Source organism: Eubalaena glacialis, chromosome 1, assembly GCF_028564815.1.
Source record: "Eubalaena glacialis isolate mEubGla1 chromosome 1, mEubGla1.1.hap2.+ XY, whole genome shotgun sequence".
Taxonomy (NCBI): domain Eukaryota; kingdom Metazoa; phylum Chordata; class Mammalia; order Artiodactyla; family Balaenidae; genus Eubalaena; species Eubalaena glacialis.
The window spans coordinates 24,845,557-24,865,222 of NC_083716.1; the positions used below are offsets into that span (position 1 = coordinate 24,845,557).

The 19,666-nt window shown below is 47.7% G+C and overlaps 1 protein-coding gene across 1 annotated transcript in view; it reads right to left on the reverse strand.

The window, feature by feature from the left end:
• The window catches only part of SORCS3 (sortilin related VPS10 domain containing receptor 3), a 596,683-nt gene extending 578,337 nt beyond the window's left edge, over positions 1–18,346 (reverse strand). Inside the window, exon 1 of the mRNA XM_061193540.1 lies at positions 17,720–18,346. Coding sequence (XP_061049523.1) covers positions 17,720–18,346 — 627 coding nt within the window. The remainder of the gene's footprint in view (positions 1–17,719) is intronic.
• Positions 18,347–19,666: the final 1,320 nt, after the last annotated feature.

A 19,666-nucleotide genomic window follows, 5' to 3' on the forward strand; every position in this document is an offset into this window, starting at 1 on the left:
CCCTCCCCCCCAAAAAATTGAGCACAGAATCCTCTCTGCTGCCCCTCAAAATCACAGCACAAGAATGAGCAACTTTTCCTATGATTTGGTAACAATAGCGTTCCCTTACACACGTCTGGAAATGTATAGTTTATAATGCCCTTTCAAATATATGATTTCATTTTGATCCTTGCAACTAATATACAGATGAGAAAACGTGAATCTCAGATGTTGACTGATTTGGACCATTTCATAAAGCTGATAGATGATGATGTGGAGGCTGGCCTTCCGGTTTCAGTTTAGTCACAACCAAAAGGGATGCTCCTATGTGTACCTTGCACTTGGATTCAGAGTCCTCTTGCAGCATGAGCCCGTTCATACGACCACTAAGCTATCATCATCATCATCCCCAATAATTTCTTTTGAGGCCATAATAGACACTAAGTAATAGCTGTTGAAATATCTAATAAAGGATGCTAGTACTGCTTCAACACATACACCTGAAAACCTGCCAACTCCATCAACAGGTCAAATCAGCTCTGCTTAGAGGTGTGTGCACATAATACTCACGTGTGCACACGCATGACCTCCCTACTATTTACTCTCCTCATCTCAGCTCATGAAAAACGCCCACTGATGAGTCCTTTTTTCCCAGACAATTCTTTCAGCATTCCTCAGTCTGGACTGCAGAGAGGCTTGGCTGAGGCAGGGGATTGTCAAGGAACTACAGTGTTTCTCTACTGCCTGCCTATGTTCAGTTACAGGGTGTGACAACGGTGTTTCACACAATATTATCAACTCTGCCTCCTAATTCCATTTCTTTAAAAATTCATAAGTATGCACAAAAGAAAAGAAAACACAAAACAAAACCAGAAGAGGGAAAAGGCAATCTTGAAATCTATTCGACTGCAGAAGAGCATGTTCCTGCAGGCATAGTAGGTATTAATAATTCAACAAAACATTACAGTAATTACTATACTTTGCAAAATCACAACAGTGCACTTTTGCACAACTCCTACCAACCTCTCTGCAACTGCCATTAATAAATAAAACACAATTCCCTATATTAAATTTGTTGTTTAAAAGCTAAATATTTTATCAGCACTAATGTATTTTAAATACTCAGTCAAGACCAAGAAAATCCCTTGCCCCACATTTCTCCCCCCTTTAAGTGAAATCCCATCTTCCCCGCTAGAGCAGAAATTGACTTCAACTCTACCAAGAATACACTGAGTGTTAGGGCTTGAAGGCCCTCATGGAAGGATCTGAGGACCACTCAGCTCAAACACTCTGCTGGAATCTGATCAGGCTGTTGGAAAGAGAATGAGAAGGGAGAAGGAAAAAGAGTGGAAGATTAATTCTTTTGGACCATGAATCTGACCTGCTTCATTCGGCTCCAGGAAAAGAAGCCATGAATTGTAAAGAGAGGTGAGTGGCAGGAAACCACCAAAAAGACACACTTAAGTATAGCCCTGAGCATGTATGAGGTTAATGATCTTGAAATATAAGCGAGCCTCCCTTTACACTGTAGTCATGGTCCCACAAATTTGCTACATCCAGTCTATCAAATTCTGTTGCTTTTATCTGCTGTATCAGCTTTTGCTGCAAAAGTGCTGCAGAACAAACCACTCGAATCTCAATCATTTACTGTCACAACAATCATTTGTTCTCATAAGTATACAGGGCAGCTTTGGGTTGGCTGCTCACAGTTGGGCTCGGTTGGGCAGTTCTGCTGCCCATGGCTGGGCTGGGCTGGGCTGGGCTGATCTAGGCTGGGCTTGGCTGGGAGTGGCTACATATGACTTGTCTCTAGTTCTCTACCCAGGACCGGTGGGCTAGCCTGGGCATGTTTTTCTCATGGCTACTGCAGAGCCACAAGACAGCATGTAGATACACAATGCCTTCTGATAACTAAGCTTAGAACTGGCACTCCTGCTATTGGGCAAAGCAAGTCACAAGGCCAAACCCAAGGTAGGAGATGGGGAAGAATGCCCCACCCAGAGAGAAAGGGCACTACAAAAGCCCGATATAAGGGAGTTAGAGAGGGGAGTGAAGGACTAGACAGAGGAGGCAACAACACAATCAAGCACGCCCGCTGAATAGCTCTTCGGTGGGCTCCTTCTCACCGCTACACTGCCACCACCCAAGCCACCGTCCTCTTGAGCCACGGCAGTACTCTGGTCTCCTAGAACCCAGCCTTTTCTCCCTCCAAACCACAGCCTGGTCAAATTTAACTATATGACTCTCCGACTTTAAACTTTCCCGAGGCTTACCCCTTTGCTCGTAGGACAAAGAATAAACTCCTTCCCAGGGGCCCATATGGCCCTGCTTCGTCTAACCACATGGCCCTGCTTCGTCTAAGCCATGCCTGCCTGTCTAGCTTCATCTCTCACCAGCCCCTAGCCACAAACCCTCTGCTCCAGACACCCTGTCCTTCTTTCTGTCCCTTTCAGAAACCTTGCTCCCTCATGCCACAGAAGCTGTGTGCCCTGAACACTCTGCCCATTCCTCTTCACCTAATTGACCTGGCTCATCTGCCTCTGCCTCTCTGCCCTCTCCAAGTTAATGTCGCTGGTGTAACCTTTGATAGTATCGTGAACCTCTCCTTCAGAGCGCACCGTTATGTACTCTGAGCCCAGCAGCACCTGGCACATAGACGGCACCCCGCAAATACCTGTTGAATATCTGATGACATTTTTTAAAGCTATTTTAAATTTTTTAAATAAAAGGTAGCCAAGACTACCTCATCTGGTTGAGTTATATATTAAAGGTATTCAGGTAAAGTGTCTATGGCAAATTGCTCCAGAGAGCATTTATTTAATCTCCCACACTGTACTGCTGATTTTGTATAAATCTGGTTTTAATGCATGAGGTTCCCTTAGAGGGTTAGGCCTCACCAACAGGAACAAAGCCACGGTGTCCCATGCTAGGCATATCCTTTCCCCACCCTCATCAGTCCCCTGAGGGGGAAGACACACATCATCCAAAAATAGCATATGATGCAAAACCAGCAAGTACTCTAAGAACTTCAAAGACCCAAGGGTAATTTTTTTGACCTTAGATTTCTATGTCCACATGAACCATCAAACCCGTGTGAGACCAAAATAAATTTTAGACATGTCAACAATGAAAATAAAAAGTATCACTCAAGCACTGGGTGACTGTATAACGTACCATCCAAGGCAGGATCTTTTGAGAGTTAAAAGGAACCTAGCAATATTTATGTCAGGACACAGGAATAAGCCAGGACATTCCCCTGCACTCTCTGAAAAAGAATACTTGAGGATCTACCACAGAAAAATGAAACTCAGCCCAAAAGAGAGGAATGGAATCCAAGAAACAGAGGCACTAATCCAGGAGTAAAATAAATAGAAATATCAAGATGACAATAGGGAAGCAGGCCTAGAAGGATATCAGTACAACTTAGAATATCCACTAAAAATACAATTGAGAAGCTGGACTATCTTAGTGCTATGATGAAAAAAACAGATGTTTGTCTTCCTGTGAGAAACTCAAGGAAAAACTAAAGCAGACCAAGAAAAATAGTCCAAACTAATATGGCAGAATTCTGAGCAACTGTCATAGCATAAAATAATCTATTTGACCTCAAAGCTCAGAACACTTCTCATCAAGTGACACAGGTTTAGTCATGAGGATTACATCTATTTCTAATCATGCTACTGGATTTTTTTGTAGATAATAAAACAACCATAATATTTTAAACATTGTATTAGTTTCCATTTACCGTGGTCTTGATTACATTCAATGTATTTCCTAAGAATGCTCAAATTTAGCACACATTTTACATGATCTCACATTGTTCTTTGCAATATTAGTCTAATAATGTGAGTTCCACACACAAGACTATAAGCTTTTTGGGTATCCAGTCGGCATCATAGGCCTCACCAATAGGAACAAAGCCGTGGTGCACTCTTTTGCACATTCTGCATCACTAGGCATATAGTAGATGCTCCCCAAATACTTCATATTGTCTGAAAGGAATAAGGCAGAGCAATCAATACAGGTCAAGACCTGGAACAAGTGTTGTTGTTTTTTTATAAACATCAAATTACACTCCCATCTGAGACTTTTATTATATCAGATGTGACTTGAAATAAATTGTACATCATGCCTGGAATAAGAATCTCGAGTTTTTTAACACATGGTTTGTGTGCTAATGATAGTGTTTCATTTGTACTGGGAGAAGGCAAAAGAAGCACGTGGTCTCAAATCTGCTATGGAAGGACCTCCAGCTACTCAAGGAATAAAGGAGAAGTAATGTGAACTAATACCGTGAGTTCATATCGCCCCCTGCTCATATCGCTCCTGTTCACAGCGCTTTGAAAAGCACTCTTTTCAAAAGACTGACAGGTGCAGTAGCTCATTATTTAACTGTGACATAAGGGGAGCAAACAGAATTGTCCCCATTTCACACGTAAAGAAATGACTGACCTAATACCATATCTAGCTTGTGGTGAGATGGGCCTGAATCAAGAGTTGCATAAGTGACTCTTTCATTTTATAGGTAAGGAAACTGAATCCCAGAAAATCCAAATAACTTAATTAGCATCACACTAAGCAAACAAATTACTGAATGAATGAATGAATGAATGAATGAAAGTAAGTACATCTGCATCAGATAAGACCAAATTTATACGTGCTTGAAAAAAGCATTCTCCAGTATTTTTTAATCATAGTTCTAGACCCTTTCCTTACTAATGAGCCCATTAAAATTTTTTTTACTCACAGACATAATAAGCTACTATACCTGGAAGGGTCTTCTTTCTCTTACACCTAAGAAACATGTGACTTGCGGAAGAGAGTTAATGTAAATCAGGAGGCCATCTAGACATCCCAACTCCCAGGCCAATATTCTTTCCAACCTCTCGTGATGCCCCTCACTAAGGATATCTCAGAAGGGAAGGTACCAACTGTAAGCTCAGCTGCTTCCTGCCAAAATCTTGACAAAGTCTAAGAAAAAAAAGAATCACACCTTATTCTTAGGGGAGAGACCGTCCGTCAGCAGGTAGAGGTCCAAATTTGAGGGAGACAATGTATTGTAAAGACCAAGCACATGCCCTGGGATGGGGAGGGGCTCTTTAGCTCTGAGAAATGACAGTGAAAACTAATTTGGGTGTGTGTCCCCTCCTCAAAGCCCCAATGCCATATTCCTGCCACTCAATATAACCTGAGCTCCTTCCTTCTGGAAGGTGCCAACCCAAAAGGAAGACCCTCTCACAACTGGGGTCAGTGGCTCCATTTCCCTCTCTATGCCCAGTATGTACCATGGTAGGGCCTGATGCAGAATTTTATAAGAGATGAGGGAAATTCCTGATTTGATGTGATGGATAATTTTATGTGTTAACTTGACTGTGCCACGGAGTGTCCAGAAATTTGGTCAAACATTATACCAAGTGTGCCTGTGAAGGTGTTTCTGGATGAGTTTAACATACGAATTGGTAGACTAAGTAAAGCAGATTGCCCTCCCAATGTGGGTGGGCCTCATTCAACCCACTGAAGGGCTGAATAGAACACAAAGGAAGAGTAAGAAGTTATTCCTTCTCTCTGCCTGTCTTTAAGTTGGTTGGTTGAATCCCCGGACATGGAACTTCACATACTGGAGGGCCAACTGTAAAGTTATACACAGACTTTTGACTGTGTGGAGGGCCATGTCCCTAACCCCACATTGTTGAAGGGTCAAGTGTAGTTTATTTGGTAGGTGATCCCAGGTGATACTGACTGTGGGGTGGAGAAAGGAGATAGGGATGGGAAGGTAGCCAATAAAGCAAGCAAGTTACCACCTTAGGCAATTGGGGCTTAATCCCACTGGTGGCTCTGGGAGATGGTGTAGAAAACAAGTTTCAGAGTTACCCCACCCCAAAGGGCAAGGGAGCTGGGGTATTTATCCACCAGCTTCCAACAGTCATTGTCAAGTGGTTGCTCCCTACTCCTTGATGGAAATCAATTCCCTGATGCTTCCAGCCTGCACCTGTGTAATCGAAGAAAGCCCCAGTGGGCACACAGTCCCTGGTGCTGGTGGTTAGACGTCAGGCCAGATTGCAGACAGATGGCAAGTGCAGAGGGCATATGGGCAGGGTACCAACATATCCGCTACAAAAGGACAGACACTCAACCTACCCCATTTCCTGCTTAGGTGATAATGAGAACTAACATTTTTTAACCAGTGTAATAGCCTACTATGCTAACCCCTTCAGAGTATTATCTATAAGATTCACAACATCCCAGTATTATTCCCATTTTACAGCCAGTGAAACTAAGGCTCAGAGACTTGTTTGAAATCACGGTGGCTTGGGGGCCTTCCCAACAGAAAAAAAATGTCTGAGTTTTGAGAAATCTTCCAGTGAAAAGTTTGCTTTCAAGCACAGGTAACACTGAAAGCAGCACAGTTATATGAGCAACTCTTTTGCCTCTCAAGATTCTTTCCTCTACCTGCCTCCACCCTGGTTAACAAGCTTCTCTGCATCTCCAGTACCACAGCCTCAAAACTCTTAACGTAACGAGTTCCCCCAGTACGTGTAATCACATTCAGATATGGCAACTTGAGCAACTGAAAAAAGATGTTCAACTCTGTAATTGTTCTCCGTCTCCCACTGAGAACAGATTTTAAAAGGAAAAAGTTCACTTCTTACGCAGCAGTGTACTCTTTAACCTGATTCTACCCATCTGGAAGAGAAACCGCTTACCACACATAGATGCCAAAAAGGCTTAGAGATGACTGAGTTAGGTACGCGGGACCTGGGAACAGGTGAGAGGTCATTGTGATGTTCCAGGGATGCAGACCCTAGGCCTGCAGGCAGCAAGAAGCAGCCAGATTCTTCCCCATTCCCAAGACACGCATTCTTTACCCAGGCAGTTTTAAGTATTTAAGAATGTACTTATGTCATTCAACTCAATAAGCTTATATTAACTGACCACGATGCCCAAGAAAGTGAGGGAGCACAAAGGCAGAAAATGCAGAAGGGATGGAAGACCCAAGCCTGAGCATCACTTCTGGCTGCATTTACGTCTGGAGTCTTAGTTGAGTCACTTATGGGTTGAATGGACAGCAGAACGTCTGTATTTGTACAAAACATCCATCTCCTTTTTTTCTGCGGGAAGGGGCTGAATGATCAGTCCCCCAGGACTCAGCTGCTGGGTTGCTAATCAATTGTTCATCTATGGGTCACCAGACCAGCCCTCACACAATGAACCTGCAGGCTACTACCGCTCTTCTTCACTCCCTTGGAACAATTCCTCATGCAGTATTTGTTTTATTATTTCATCCTATTTATTTTCACTTCTTTCCCAGGGCAACACTCCCTCTAGTGTCTGTGTAGGGATCTCAGGCTCCACTCGAAGTGCTCAGGGTGCAGGCAAAAAGGGTACAGGCAGGTACAAACCTGTACCTCGATGGATGTGGATTATTACAAAATATTCATGGGTCTGGCCAATATGATAATTCTGGGAAAGAGGCTGCAGATATTATGCAGAGAGTTCCAGCCACGGATATCCCCATTTCATGCCAGGCACAAAGCAGAGGTAGGAGATGGAAAGGAGAAACGAACCTTGAACACCAAGGTCCATCCCATGACTTGGATGAAATGAGTCTTTGGCACTCCAGGCTTTTCTTGTCCACCAGTCCCAGCAGCCCTGTGTTCTCCTATTTTCTATGAAAGCTACACATTTCACTCACTTCCTTCAAGAAGTCTTCCATGATTAGCTGTGAGGTATAATCATGGGTGCCCAAGCCAAGAGAAGCTACTCTTCATCTTTCTGGATGCCTTTCTCAAAACTCCACTCAACAAAAGCCCTGAGAAAATGTTCCACTTATTAGCTGTCTGTTAGTATAATCGTTAACCTGACTCTAAGCACCTGCTTCTAACCATTTCTATTACAAATTCTGAGTATGAGTTTCAAGCAGCCAGGTCCCCAGCCACTCACACTTCTCTCTTTCACTGTTTCCCTTAGCATGACACAGAAGGCAGACACGCAAAGACTCGTCTGAGTCAGGACATGCACTATGGGAGGTGGCTGAAATGAGCATCTCACTGAGAACTGGGTTGTAGCCAAGGGCTTTGCAATCAGCTCACTGGGAAACTTGGGGCAAGTACCTCCTTCCTCTGCTTCCGTGTTTCCATCTGCAAATGAAGAGGAAACCCCTTCTAATATAAGAATAACAACTAAACTAACTAAAATATCTGGAGGACTAACTACAGGTCAGGCATTTCTTTTAAACACTTTGCTATGTACAATATCTTATTTAATCCTTAAAATAGCCCAATGTGAGAGGTACTATTATTATCGCTCCCTTTTGTAGATGAAAAAATAGACAAGAGAGGGTGACAACTTGCCCAATGTCACACAGCTATTAAGAGACAAGAGGCAGACAAACCAATTTAAAAATGGGCAGGAAAAAAAAAAAAATGGGCGGGAGAACTGAATAGACATTTCTCCAAAGAAGACAGGCAGATGGCCAATGGGCACATGAGAAGATGCTCAACATCACTAATCATTAGGGAAATGCAAATCAAAACCACAATGAGGTATCACCTCACACCTGTCAGAGTAGCTGTCATCAAAAAGACAACAAATAAATGTTGGCGAGGATGTGGAGAAAAGGGAGCCCTCCTACACTGTTGGTGGGAATGTAAATTGGTGCAGCCACAGTGGAAAATATGGCGCTTCCTCAAAAAACTAAAAATAGAACTATCATATGACCCAGAAATCTCACTCCTGGGTATATAACCAAAAAAAAAACCAAAAACACTAATTCAAAAAGATACATGCACCCCCAATGTTCATAGCAGCATTATTTATAATTGCTAAGACATGGAAGCAACCTAAGTGTCCATCAACAGATGAGTGGATAAAGAAGATGTGGTATATATACATATATACATACACAATGGAATACTACTCAGCCATAAAGAAGAATGAAATTTTGCCATTTGCAGCAACATGGATGGACTTAGAGGGCATTATGCTAGGTGAAGTAAGTCAGAGAAAGACAAATGGTGTATGACATCACTTATATGTGGAATCTAAAAATATATAACAAATTAGTAAATATAACAAAAAAGAAGCAGACTCACAGATATAGAGAACAAACTAGTGGCTCCCAGTGGGGAGAGGGAAGTGGGGAGGGGCAATATAGGGGTAGGGGAGTAAGAGGTACAAACTATTAGGTATAAAATAAGCTACAAGAATATACTGTACAACACAGGGAAGATAGCCAATATTTTATAATAACTATTAATGGAGGATAACCTTTAAAAACTGTGAATCACAATATTGTATACCTGTAACCTATATAATACTGTACGCAACTATATTTCAATTCTTTAAAGACTAAATTAAACTTAACCAAAAGAAAAAAAAAAAAAAAAGAGAGAGAGAGAGAGAAGGAGAGAGAGAGACAGAAGCAGGATTCAAACCCAGGCATCCAGCTCCAGAACCCTTGCTCCTGTTTACTATATGGCTTTGTTTCTTGCTCCCAGTCTACCTCTGTTCCTAATATATCCTGAAGAGGATGGCATTCATAATGAAAACCCTCCACAAGTATGAATTCACACAAGTCATACAATCATACCCAGGCTAAATAATCTACAACTTAACAAGATCCTTGATGACCCTATATAACTATGTCCAGCTTTTCCCCTAAACTAGGTTCTCTTCCAGCACAGGCCAAGTACCAGGCCCCTGCTTAGCAATGGGCACAGATTCACTCACCAACAGCCCTGAACGGCTAACTCCGGGTCCTCTCACCCCAACCCAGTAGGAATGGTTTCCTCTGCTCCCCAGCAAGGAGTTAATAGCAGAAAGCTATCTGTGCAATCCTGAAGTTCTTAGACTCCATTACTTTTTGGAAATTTACTATAGTATGTTTATTAGCGTACTATAAAGAACAGCATTTCCATAAATAATTAAACCCAAACTACACTGATCAAAATAAATGAGCGAAAATGTTCCTGATGATGCAACCAGGCTTGTCACTCACTGACTCAACGAGGTGACTCACAAGAGGCCCCCATCAACAACAGTTAGTAAGATACAGATTGTACATATAAGCAGCTGGTACTTACTGTCTGCAGCCACTGTGGTGGGTAGGCAGGATGGCCATAGGACACAGCCAGGGAACAGGAGGGAGGAATCTATTCCTAAGCCTCTCTGGCTAGCCTTGTGTATACTCATCCTAGGCCTCACTCTATCCTACCTATAAAATGGGCAGCACCCTACCTCACTTGAATGAAAATGAGTCCTCTTAGAAGGAAAATGGTCTGTAAAAGCAAGGAGAAAGAAGAAAACCAGGAGTGCATAGGGGATGGCTACAGAGAGAAAGACCAGGAGAGAGTCCACGCTATAGGGTATCGTGTTTCTGTCTGAGCCTCATACCCTTCATCTCTATGCTGGATGATGTGATGAAAATAATTCCCAAGTGCACTTCCAGCCTTGACATTCTGTCGGTCTAAGATGCCTGTAGCATCTCCCACAGTGATCCCCTCTCCTCTGAGCTCATAGCCTGAAACGACCACTTGACAACCACACATCACCCCATGATATGTCTTGTTGTCATGTGTTATTTAACTTTACAGAAGAGCAGCCTTATACCCAAAGCATATAAAAGGACCTTGAGGCAAATGCTGTCTTATCCTTCTTTGTCTCGCCCTCCATCACAGCCCTACCAACCCCACAGTCCCCAAAACACTGCCACACACATAGTGAACACCTGGCAAATGGCTGAATATCTTATGTGAGTCCATGTGGTCTCTGAAGCACATGAGGAAGAAGCCAGGATTGTTGACTCGTCCCTATTTCCATCCCCTTACTAAGTGGGGTAGAGATGCCTCTACATCTTATGTTAAAAGTTGTATATAAAATAATAAGCCAGGTGTATAAACTCAGTGCTATGAAGAGACAGTGTCAGCCATCCTCCCCGGGCAGCTAGGGCACTGTCCAGTTCCCAGGGTCAGCTCAGCAAGTATGTACTGAGCTACGTGCCAAGCACCGGGCCACAGGTCACAAGGCACACATGAGAAAAGGAGAACTCACAGCAAGTGTGGGGGTGAGGTGCTGGTGTAAGCATTTTATCCCTCATCCCCCACCTTCAAAACACTCATAAAATAACCAAGTGCAAACTAAACATAATCAAATGTGTGGTACAGGCTGTAAATTCTATAAACAGTTAGGAGAAAGAAAAATAAATGCTTCTAAGGAAGGTTCTATAGAGAAGCATGTTTGAATCTTAAACTGAGCCATGAGTAATGGGTACATCTCAAGAGAGGAAGAGGGGTATCCTGAGTGGAGGAGACCTTAAGAGCAAAGGCTTGAGTCAAGAAGGGGTCTGGGACAATGAAGGGGCTGCCTTGGCTAGAGTGAAGGGGCCCATCAGGGAACAGTCAGATGCAGAGTTGGAGAAGCAGATCCAGGACATACGCAGTGAAGAGCCTTGAATGGCAGGCTAAAGGACTCTGGAGTTTAATTCAAGAGGCTAAAGGTACTCAAGCGAGAATGGAGACGTCCTGGGTGAAATGCTCCTGACTATACCGGTCAAGTTATGAACAACCTGAGAAAGGAAGCATCGCTATCCCAAGGGACAAGGGTTTTCAATCCCTTCGTAGCCTCTGCTCAATGAGACTTGGGACTCACTCATTCACCCACTTGGTCAAACACAGTTGAGTCTCTCTACTGCGTGTAAAGCAGAGCTCTCTCATCTCCACTCTCTGCCAACAAAGTCAGAGCAGCATCCAGACCCTTCTCTCAGTAACCCACCACAACAGGGCGATGACCATGGTTAGCTGAAGGCCATCCATCCCACAGTGCCACTGCTGCTTACCCAAAGTGGCCCACCAGGCGCCGGCATGCTACACTTTCCACCTCCAACTTCACAAGACCTCTTTTCCCCCAAACTTGCTGAAAATTCATCCTTTGACATTTTCTCCTCATAGGGAAGTGTCTCAAGCCAGCCAAGAGGCCAAAGGAAGTAGGAAATCAACAGGCGAGTCCAGCCCCCAGGCCTTGGTGTACCTGGCCTTGGATAAACCCTCCAGACACACCCTCCTATTTCAGCCATCCAGCTTTGTCACACCTCTCTGCTCCCTAGAGGATGATCACCCAGTTCCAAAGTGCCCCCAGTTACAGTAGGATTTACACAGCCGAGGAAAGAGCAGTTCTCCCTTCTGCCCCCGCTTCCTCCTCAGCCTTCCTGCCACAACTCCCTTCCCTTAAATCCAACACAATCTGAGAAGCCACTTCCCGAGTTCCTTCTCTGCCAACTACAAAGCGAGTTCCAACCGCTGCATTTCTGCCATCATTAAATTGGGCCTCCCAATTAAGGAGTTCGCAACTTCTGCTTACCTTGGAAATCACTGCAGGATCTGAGAAGCAAATCACACCCTGTAACGGGGCCATCAGAGAAAACGCAGAGCAAACAGCCGTTGTGAAGTCCCTCCACTCACCACCCCCAGGCCAATGGTGACCAGGAGCAGTTAGTGCTGTTATGTCCCACTGCATTTCCCAGCTACATCTCAACTGAGATGGCTCCCCTTGTAATATTAATTAAAAACAGATTCTTTTTGGCAAACCCCTAAAGAACAGCTTCTGTGGCAGGCTTTTTTTTTTTTTTTAACATCTTTATTGGAGTATAATTGCTTTACAATGGTGTGTTAGTTTCTGCTTTATAACAAAGTGAATCAGCTATTCATATACATATACCCCATATCTCCTCCCTCTTGCATCTCCCTCCCACCCTCCCTATCCCACCCCTCTAGGTGGTCACAAAGCACGGAGCTGATCTCCCTGTGCTATGCAGCCGCTTCCCACTAGCTATCTATTTTACAGTTGGTAGTATATGTAAGTCCATGCCACTCTCTCACTTCGTCCCAGCTTCATCCCTTCCCCCTCCCTGTGTCCTCAAGTCCATTCTCTACGTCTCTGCTGTTATTCCTGTCCTGCCCCAGGTTCTTCAGAACCTTTTTTTTTTTAGATTCCATATATATGTGTTAGCATATGGTATTTGTTTTTCTCTTTCTAACTTACTTCACTCTGTATGACAGACTCTAGGTCCATCCACCTCACTACAAATAACTCAATTTCGTTTCTTTTTATGGCTGAGTAATATTCCATTGTATACATATGCCACATCTTCTTTATCCATTCATCTGTGGATGGACACTTAGGTTGTTTCCATGTCCTGGCTATTGTAAATAGAGCTGCAATGAACATTGTGGTACATGACTCTTTTTGAATTATGGTTTTCTCAGGGTATATGCCCAGTAATGGGATTGCTGGGTCGTATGTTAGTTCTATTTTTAGTTTTTTAAGGAAACTCCATACTGTTCTCCGCAGTGGCTGTATCAGTTTACATTCCCACCAACAGTGCAAGAGGGTTCCCTTTTCTCCACACCCTCTCCAGCATTCATTGTTTGTAGATTTTTTGATGATGGCCATTCTGACCGGTGTGAGGTGATACCTCACTGTAGTTTTGATTTGCATTTCTCTGATGATTAGTGATGTGGAGCATCCTTTCATGTGTTTGTTGGCAATCTGTATATCTTCTTTGGAGAAATGTCTATTTAGGTCTTCTGCCCATTTTTGGATTGGGTTGTTTGTTTTTTTTGATATTGAGCTTGTGGCAGGCTTCTTTATTAAGCCTCTGAGAAGGCAAAATGGATTAAGATATCGTGACACGGGGACTGAGAGCGGGGACGAGAAGGTTAGACAACCCAGCCAAGAGCTATTTGAAAAATCTGTTTGGGAGCCACAATTAGATGCTCCAGTGAGTGAAACACAATTAATCTGATCAAATCTGTCACTATTTTGCACATTAAGAGTAAATATTTTAGAACACCGTCCAGCTGAATTAGTTAAGGGTATGAAATCGTGCCTGGGAGAGTCTGTGCATTCACCCTGCTAGCAGGGTAAGGACGCCGGGTTATCAGCATCTCCGTTTCTCTTCACCAAGGTGCAGAGTTGGGCACATGAATACTATCTGGCAAGTCCTTCCAACCAGACACACTGCAGGGGTAGCAGCCTGCAAATCGCTGTCTCTGGGAGTGAGCTGCAGGAAAGGCATGGGAATCAATCTACAGGAGGGTGCAGCATTCTCACCTCAGCACCAGAACAGGGGATCCCCATCAAGGCTTACAATGCTGAGGGGGCCCGGAAAGTGGGCTGTTGTCTTCACAGCTTTCCACTCTCCAGAGCCATTTGCCAACTCACTGACCAAGCAAGGAGGCGCCTTTCTTCTTTTGAAGGAGATCAGAATGATGTGTTTTTCTGTATCCCTGTCACAGCCACAGGGTCTGGACTCCCTTTGGGTGTTTGTGAAACACTCTCTAGCCCATTAATCACCAGGATCTCAGCTGGAGACAACCAGAGAGAAAGGCAAATCGCTCTTCCAGAATATAGGCTCCAATCAGCCCCGGTGGCCCAATGGATAAGGTAGAGTACAGGCTCCAAGCCCAAGCCCACTCACCTCTCCCCCGAAACACCTTTCTTGCAGGGCAAGAAAGGTCAGAGGGGGACCCAGACTCCATCCCCTCCTGGCTCAAGCCTGCTGGGCACCACCCCCGTTGCCCTCCAAGCCATCCCACCCCACTCCTGGGACCAAAGTGAACATGTGACTCAAGCCTAGAATGAGACTCTCAGCCCCTGGGCACATGCTGGGCACATAGTGTGGGGTGGAGGTGCTTCCCTTGCACGTCCACTTCCTTATGCCTGAATGCAAACGGCCAGAGTGGAGTTCAATTTTCCATTATACGGGGTAACTGGAAACTCTCCCCAAAAAGGACCTCACGCCAGGAATGAGGTCCACCAGAGGCACTTGGAGGGAGAGCGGGAAGCCCCACAATGTGTTAACAATTAAACCGGTGGCCTTCCCAGAGAAGGACATGTTTAACACCCTTTACGTCGGAAGGGAAGATGGAATTCTCTTTTCATGTCAAAAGAGCTTGGTGCAAGGCCCCATGTTCTCTGCCTTGGGGACATCTCCAACCGCTTTGAAACCAATGATAAAGGGAACTTCCAGAAGGGACATCATCTCCATCACTCCTCACCCTGGCTTTATTTTAACAGCGCCGTCTTTTGCTGTCCTCAGGAAAGGAGGAGGGGAGAAAGAAACCAACTGGGTAATGTTGCAGAAACTGGTTTCCTAGCTCCTCCCCCAGGGTTGTTTCCTTAAAGTCTCTCAAAGGCAGGGCCATGTTAACCTGTTTCCTCATCTTCCTCAGAGCAGCACAGACCTACACTCAAAGAAGCCCTTCTCGCTGGAATTGCCTGTGAAGCATCGTCAAAAGAGGCAGGTCCAGCCCAAGAGCTAAAGAGGCAGTAACTCTCTGGACCAGAGAGAGTAGACACCATGGGGTCCCTGCACTCACCTGTGCTGCCTTGTCCTTTGCTTGGACAGTAAGACTGGCCACGAGCACAACCAATGAACCTCTGAGGAGCTATTAATGAACTGCCCAAATCTCATCACTGTCACTAAGGACTCCAAGGCCAACTGATGCACTCCTCAGGCCCTCTGCACCCCCTTTTAACGGAAGAGCCATTTCCCTGGGGGGTATGGGGCTACACTTGCCCCCTCACTTCCTCTGCTGTATAACTGCCTTGAAGATGGGCAGAGAAGGCCATGCACATTTAATTACTACTTGCAGAAAGCACTCTTTAACGGTCCCAGCTTCAGAGAATTTGTCAACACACGAAAATGATCCTTAAAATAAAAGCAGAAACATAAAAAAACTCTTTAGGCAGAGTGAATTTATATCGTCCAAATGTGGCAGTGTTAAAATCACAGATATGTGAAGATATCACCTCCTCCTTCTCCTAGGGATACATTTACTTCCACACATCCTGTCCATCCTCCTCAGGGAGTAAGAACACGAACAAAATAACACACATACACACAATTCCTCACTATCAAACTATAAGGAAGTTGAGAGTCGCAATCCCTGCGGTCAGAGAATTACCTCTCTCTCTCTCTCCACACACACACACACACACACACACACACACACACACACACAGAGAGTCCTTCCGGGACTTGTAAGTCCTCAGTCACCCATCCCTCCCAATGCACGCGTTGCCCACCGCCCAAGTCCAGAGCTGTCCACTGCGAAGCTATGGGGGGGCCTTCACTGGAGGCAGACGGAGTCAGCCATCGCGCTGCTGGTAAGCTGGACTGCCCAAATGCTTCCAACCCAGGCTGCGCTGCCTGCGTGGTGCTGTGTGTCAGTAAGAACCAGGAAATCTGTGCTCGGTATTGCTGATGTGCTGCTCTCTGCGGACTTCTGGCTTTTCCTGTTATTCACCACTCACCCCTGTGACACCCCCCAGGCCCTGTTAAAATAAGGCGAAAATTTCCCCGGGAAATCTTTAATGTCAGTCATGAAGAGAAATATAAAGGGAGCGGGGGCGGTGCTTTCCCATCAAATGAGTTCCCCAAAGCTGCCAGTACAGACATCCGTCATCCCCCAGACTCTGACCAGTGCCGGGCTCTGATCTGATCCTCAGAGCCAGAGATGAGGAAAGGATTTTTGCAGCACTGGCTGAAGTGGGGGCCGAGGAAGGCAGGGGAGTGGAGTAAATCGTCGGAGGCCGTCCCCACTCTTCCCCGAGGGCCATCCCCCGCGGATCCTGGGCTGGACTGCACGCGCTGGCTGCCAGCTGGGGGTAGGGTGGGGCGCTCCTCCGGCCCGAGCTGCGGGCTGCGCAGACGACACTCTGCGCCCGGTGCCTGGCCGCGGGCGCCGGAGCCGCCGGACTGGACTCCAGGGCGCCACCTCTCGTACAGCAGCTTCCAGGTTAACCTGGCAGCGGAGAGAGAGGCGTGGAGAGGTGCACAGAAAGCACCGGGACCCAACTCCACTTGGCGAGTTTGTCGTTGCAGGACTCAGCGGCCGGGGCGAGTATTTTGCTCAGCGACTTACGTGTGCTTGTGCTTGCGTGAGAACGAGGGGTGCAGGATGGGTGTTGAATTTCACTTCACACTTTAAACCTTTTTTTTTTCTGCCCCTCCTGTAGCTTTTCAGGGCAGCTGCCTGGGTTGTTTGTTTGTTCTTTTTTATTTTTAACATCTTTATTGGAGTATAATTGCTTTACAGTGTTGTGTTAGTTTCTGCTGTATAACTAACAAAGTGAATCAGCTGTATGCTGCCTGGGTTTTGAAGGGGGGAATCAGTGTTGCCTGAAGGCCCAGCCTCCCCTAAGGCTGGGAGAAAGTGCGCCTGGAGCCCGAGGCAGCATCCTAAGCCCGGCGGGCAGGAGTACCAGAGTCCGAGTGGCCTCAGTCTCCTGGCTTTCCTTCGCGTGACTGGAGGGGAAAGGGGGGAAGCCCCCGGGCAGTAGCAGAAACCGGTCAGTCTATCCAGCGGTTCTTTCCCCAAATCAATCTGTGTCCTCACCCAAGAATTCACACACACCCACGACAGGATAACTGACTCTCCAAGCCAAGTACCAGAGAAAGTGGTCACTGATCCCGTTAAGGACCTCTTCTTCCTCTCCCCTCCGGGCGGCCCCAATCCTAGGGTCTCCGGTGAACAAAAGCACAGGCTGTCTTACAACAAACTCCACTAACCTGTTGGGGGCGTGGGGAAAGAGGTATGAACCAGTCCGTCTAAAAGTCGAGGAGCCCCCCCTTCCCCTTGCCTCCACCTAGACCCAGAGCAACTATCTGCCCATCGTTCCCGCCCCCCATTTTCCCTCGCTGCCGGCAGACAGAGAGATCCGCCACCGGGTGGGTACTCACGCTGCTGTTGTGTCCCGACCAGTGCACCATGGCTTGGTTGTGGGCCGAGTCCCCGGTCAGCGCGAACGAGGTGCTGGGTAGCCGGAGCTCTTCGGCCGCCGACCCCCCAGACCGTGGTGCCTTCACCTCCTCCCGGAGACCCTTGGCCAGAGATCGGCTTCCTTTGGAACCATCGGCTAAGACAGTAGCCTGGGTGTCTCCGCGTTCCAGGGCACTGGGGGGCTGCGCCCGGCGACTCCTCCTTGTGCCGCCAGGCTTGCCAGGAGCCGAGATGCCCCGTCCCCATTGCGCGCCTGCCGGCAACAGCCCTCCGGCTTCTCCCTGCTTCTTTCTGCCGCTGCCTCCGCCTGGCTGGGGCAGTGGCTCTGGTCCCGGCCGGCGCCCCAGTGCGGCGCCTCTCCGTACAGTCGCCAGCTCCTCCGGCCACTGGCTTGCCACTGCCCGCAGCGAGAGAGGCGGCAGCGCCGGGGACCGCGAAGCCAGAGCCGCGAGGCGCCCAGGACCGCCCGTTGCGTCCCAAGTGATCTCGGCGCCGGCCAGGACCCACGTCGACAGGAGCAGGAGCCCGGTGCGGGCGAGGGGCGCCCGGGGCCAGCCTGCGGGGCGCTGCGTGCGCGCCGCCTCCATCCCGCTGCGGCTGCCGCGGCTCGGGCTGCCGAGTGTGTGGCGCCCGCCCGAGGTGCGGGTCGGCGCGGGGGGTGTGCAGGCGCCGGTAAGCGAGCAAGCGAGTGTGTGTCGGGGGAGAGCGGAGGGGGCGGCCGGGAAGGAGGTGGCTCGGCCTGGTGCGCCTTGCTGGTCCTCTCCACTCTTCCCTCCCGGCTCTTGATGGCTTGCTCTCTCCTCCACGGGGCGATTCCAAAACCCGAGAAAAATGAATAAATGCCCCTTCGGTGCTTTTTTTTTTTTTCCTTGAAACAAGATTCCCGCACAATCTTTCCCACCGAGCTCCTCCAGAAATTTTGTCAGAAGGAGTATTCAAAGGTAATACGAAAATCCTCTTTTAAAATATGAAAATGAAGCCCAATCCAGGAGGAGTGGCTGGCGACGGACCCCAATCCAGGATCTCTCTAAAACCCAGCCTCCAGCCTGCTCCCAGCGAAGAGTTAGGAGCCGCTTCTGGCCGCGTTTAGGGGGTGACCGTCCGGGCCTTTTGTGGGGGTGGGAGATGGCGCGCAGGGAGGGTTGGGGGGCCTCGAGGGAGGAGGAGGAGGGTGAAGTGTTTTCAGCGCCTACTCTTCGGGTTGGTGAGCCAAAGAGGAGCCCGGAGCCTTCGCGCAGGAACGCAGTTGGCGGAAGGCGAGCGCGGGATTGACTGGGAGACTCCGCTCCCGGGTCCCTGGCCTGTCCCTCCCGCCACCCCCCTCCCACCGCGTGCCTCCGCCCGGTGCGGGGGCTCGGAGAGTGCATGCGTGCGCGTGCGTGAGGGGGGGCGAGGGGTGCGCCCGAGGCTGGCGGGCCAGCGGGCGCCCAGGGTGGGGGTACCTGGCTGAGCCAAGGGTGCCTGGGTGTGCGGGGGCGCGCGGCTCTGTGCGTGCGCGTTTGCACGCGTGTGTGTGCGTGTTAGTGTGAACGATGGGATGTGAGGCAGGGAGGGGTGCGCTCGGGCTGTGGGCGAGCATGGATCAGGCACGGGCTGTGTTTGCATTTCCAGGAACCTGCGAGTCGTCTGAAAGGCAATACTGAGAGCGACGCAAGGCAGGCGGTGCTGCAGAGCCCGCTCCTCCGGGCGCCCCGCGCACCCGTAGTCCCCCAGCGCTTGCGGACGTAACCGGATTGTTCCCGGAGCCTCCCGAAGGGCTAGAGGAGAGAACTAGGAGGCGCCGGCCCCGGAGCTGGGGAAAGAGAGTAGTCGAAAGGGGTCGCTCCCACCGGGAGGATCTAGCCCCCATCTTTCCGCCTGCGATTTTGAGGTCGCTCCCTCATCTCCTTAGATTAATCTCTGAAAGG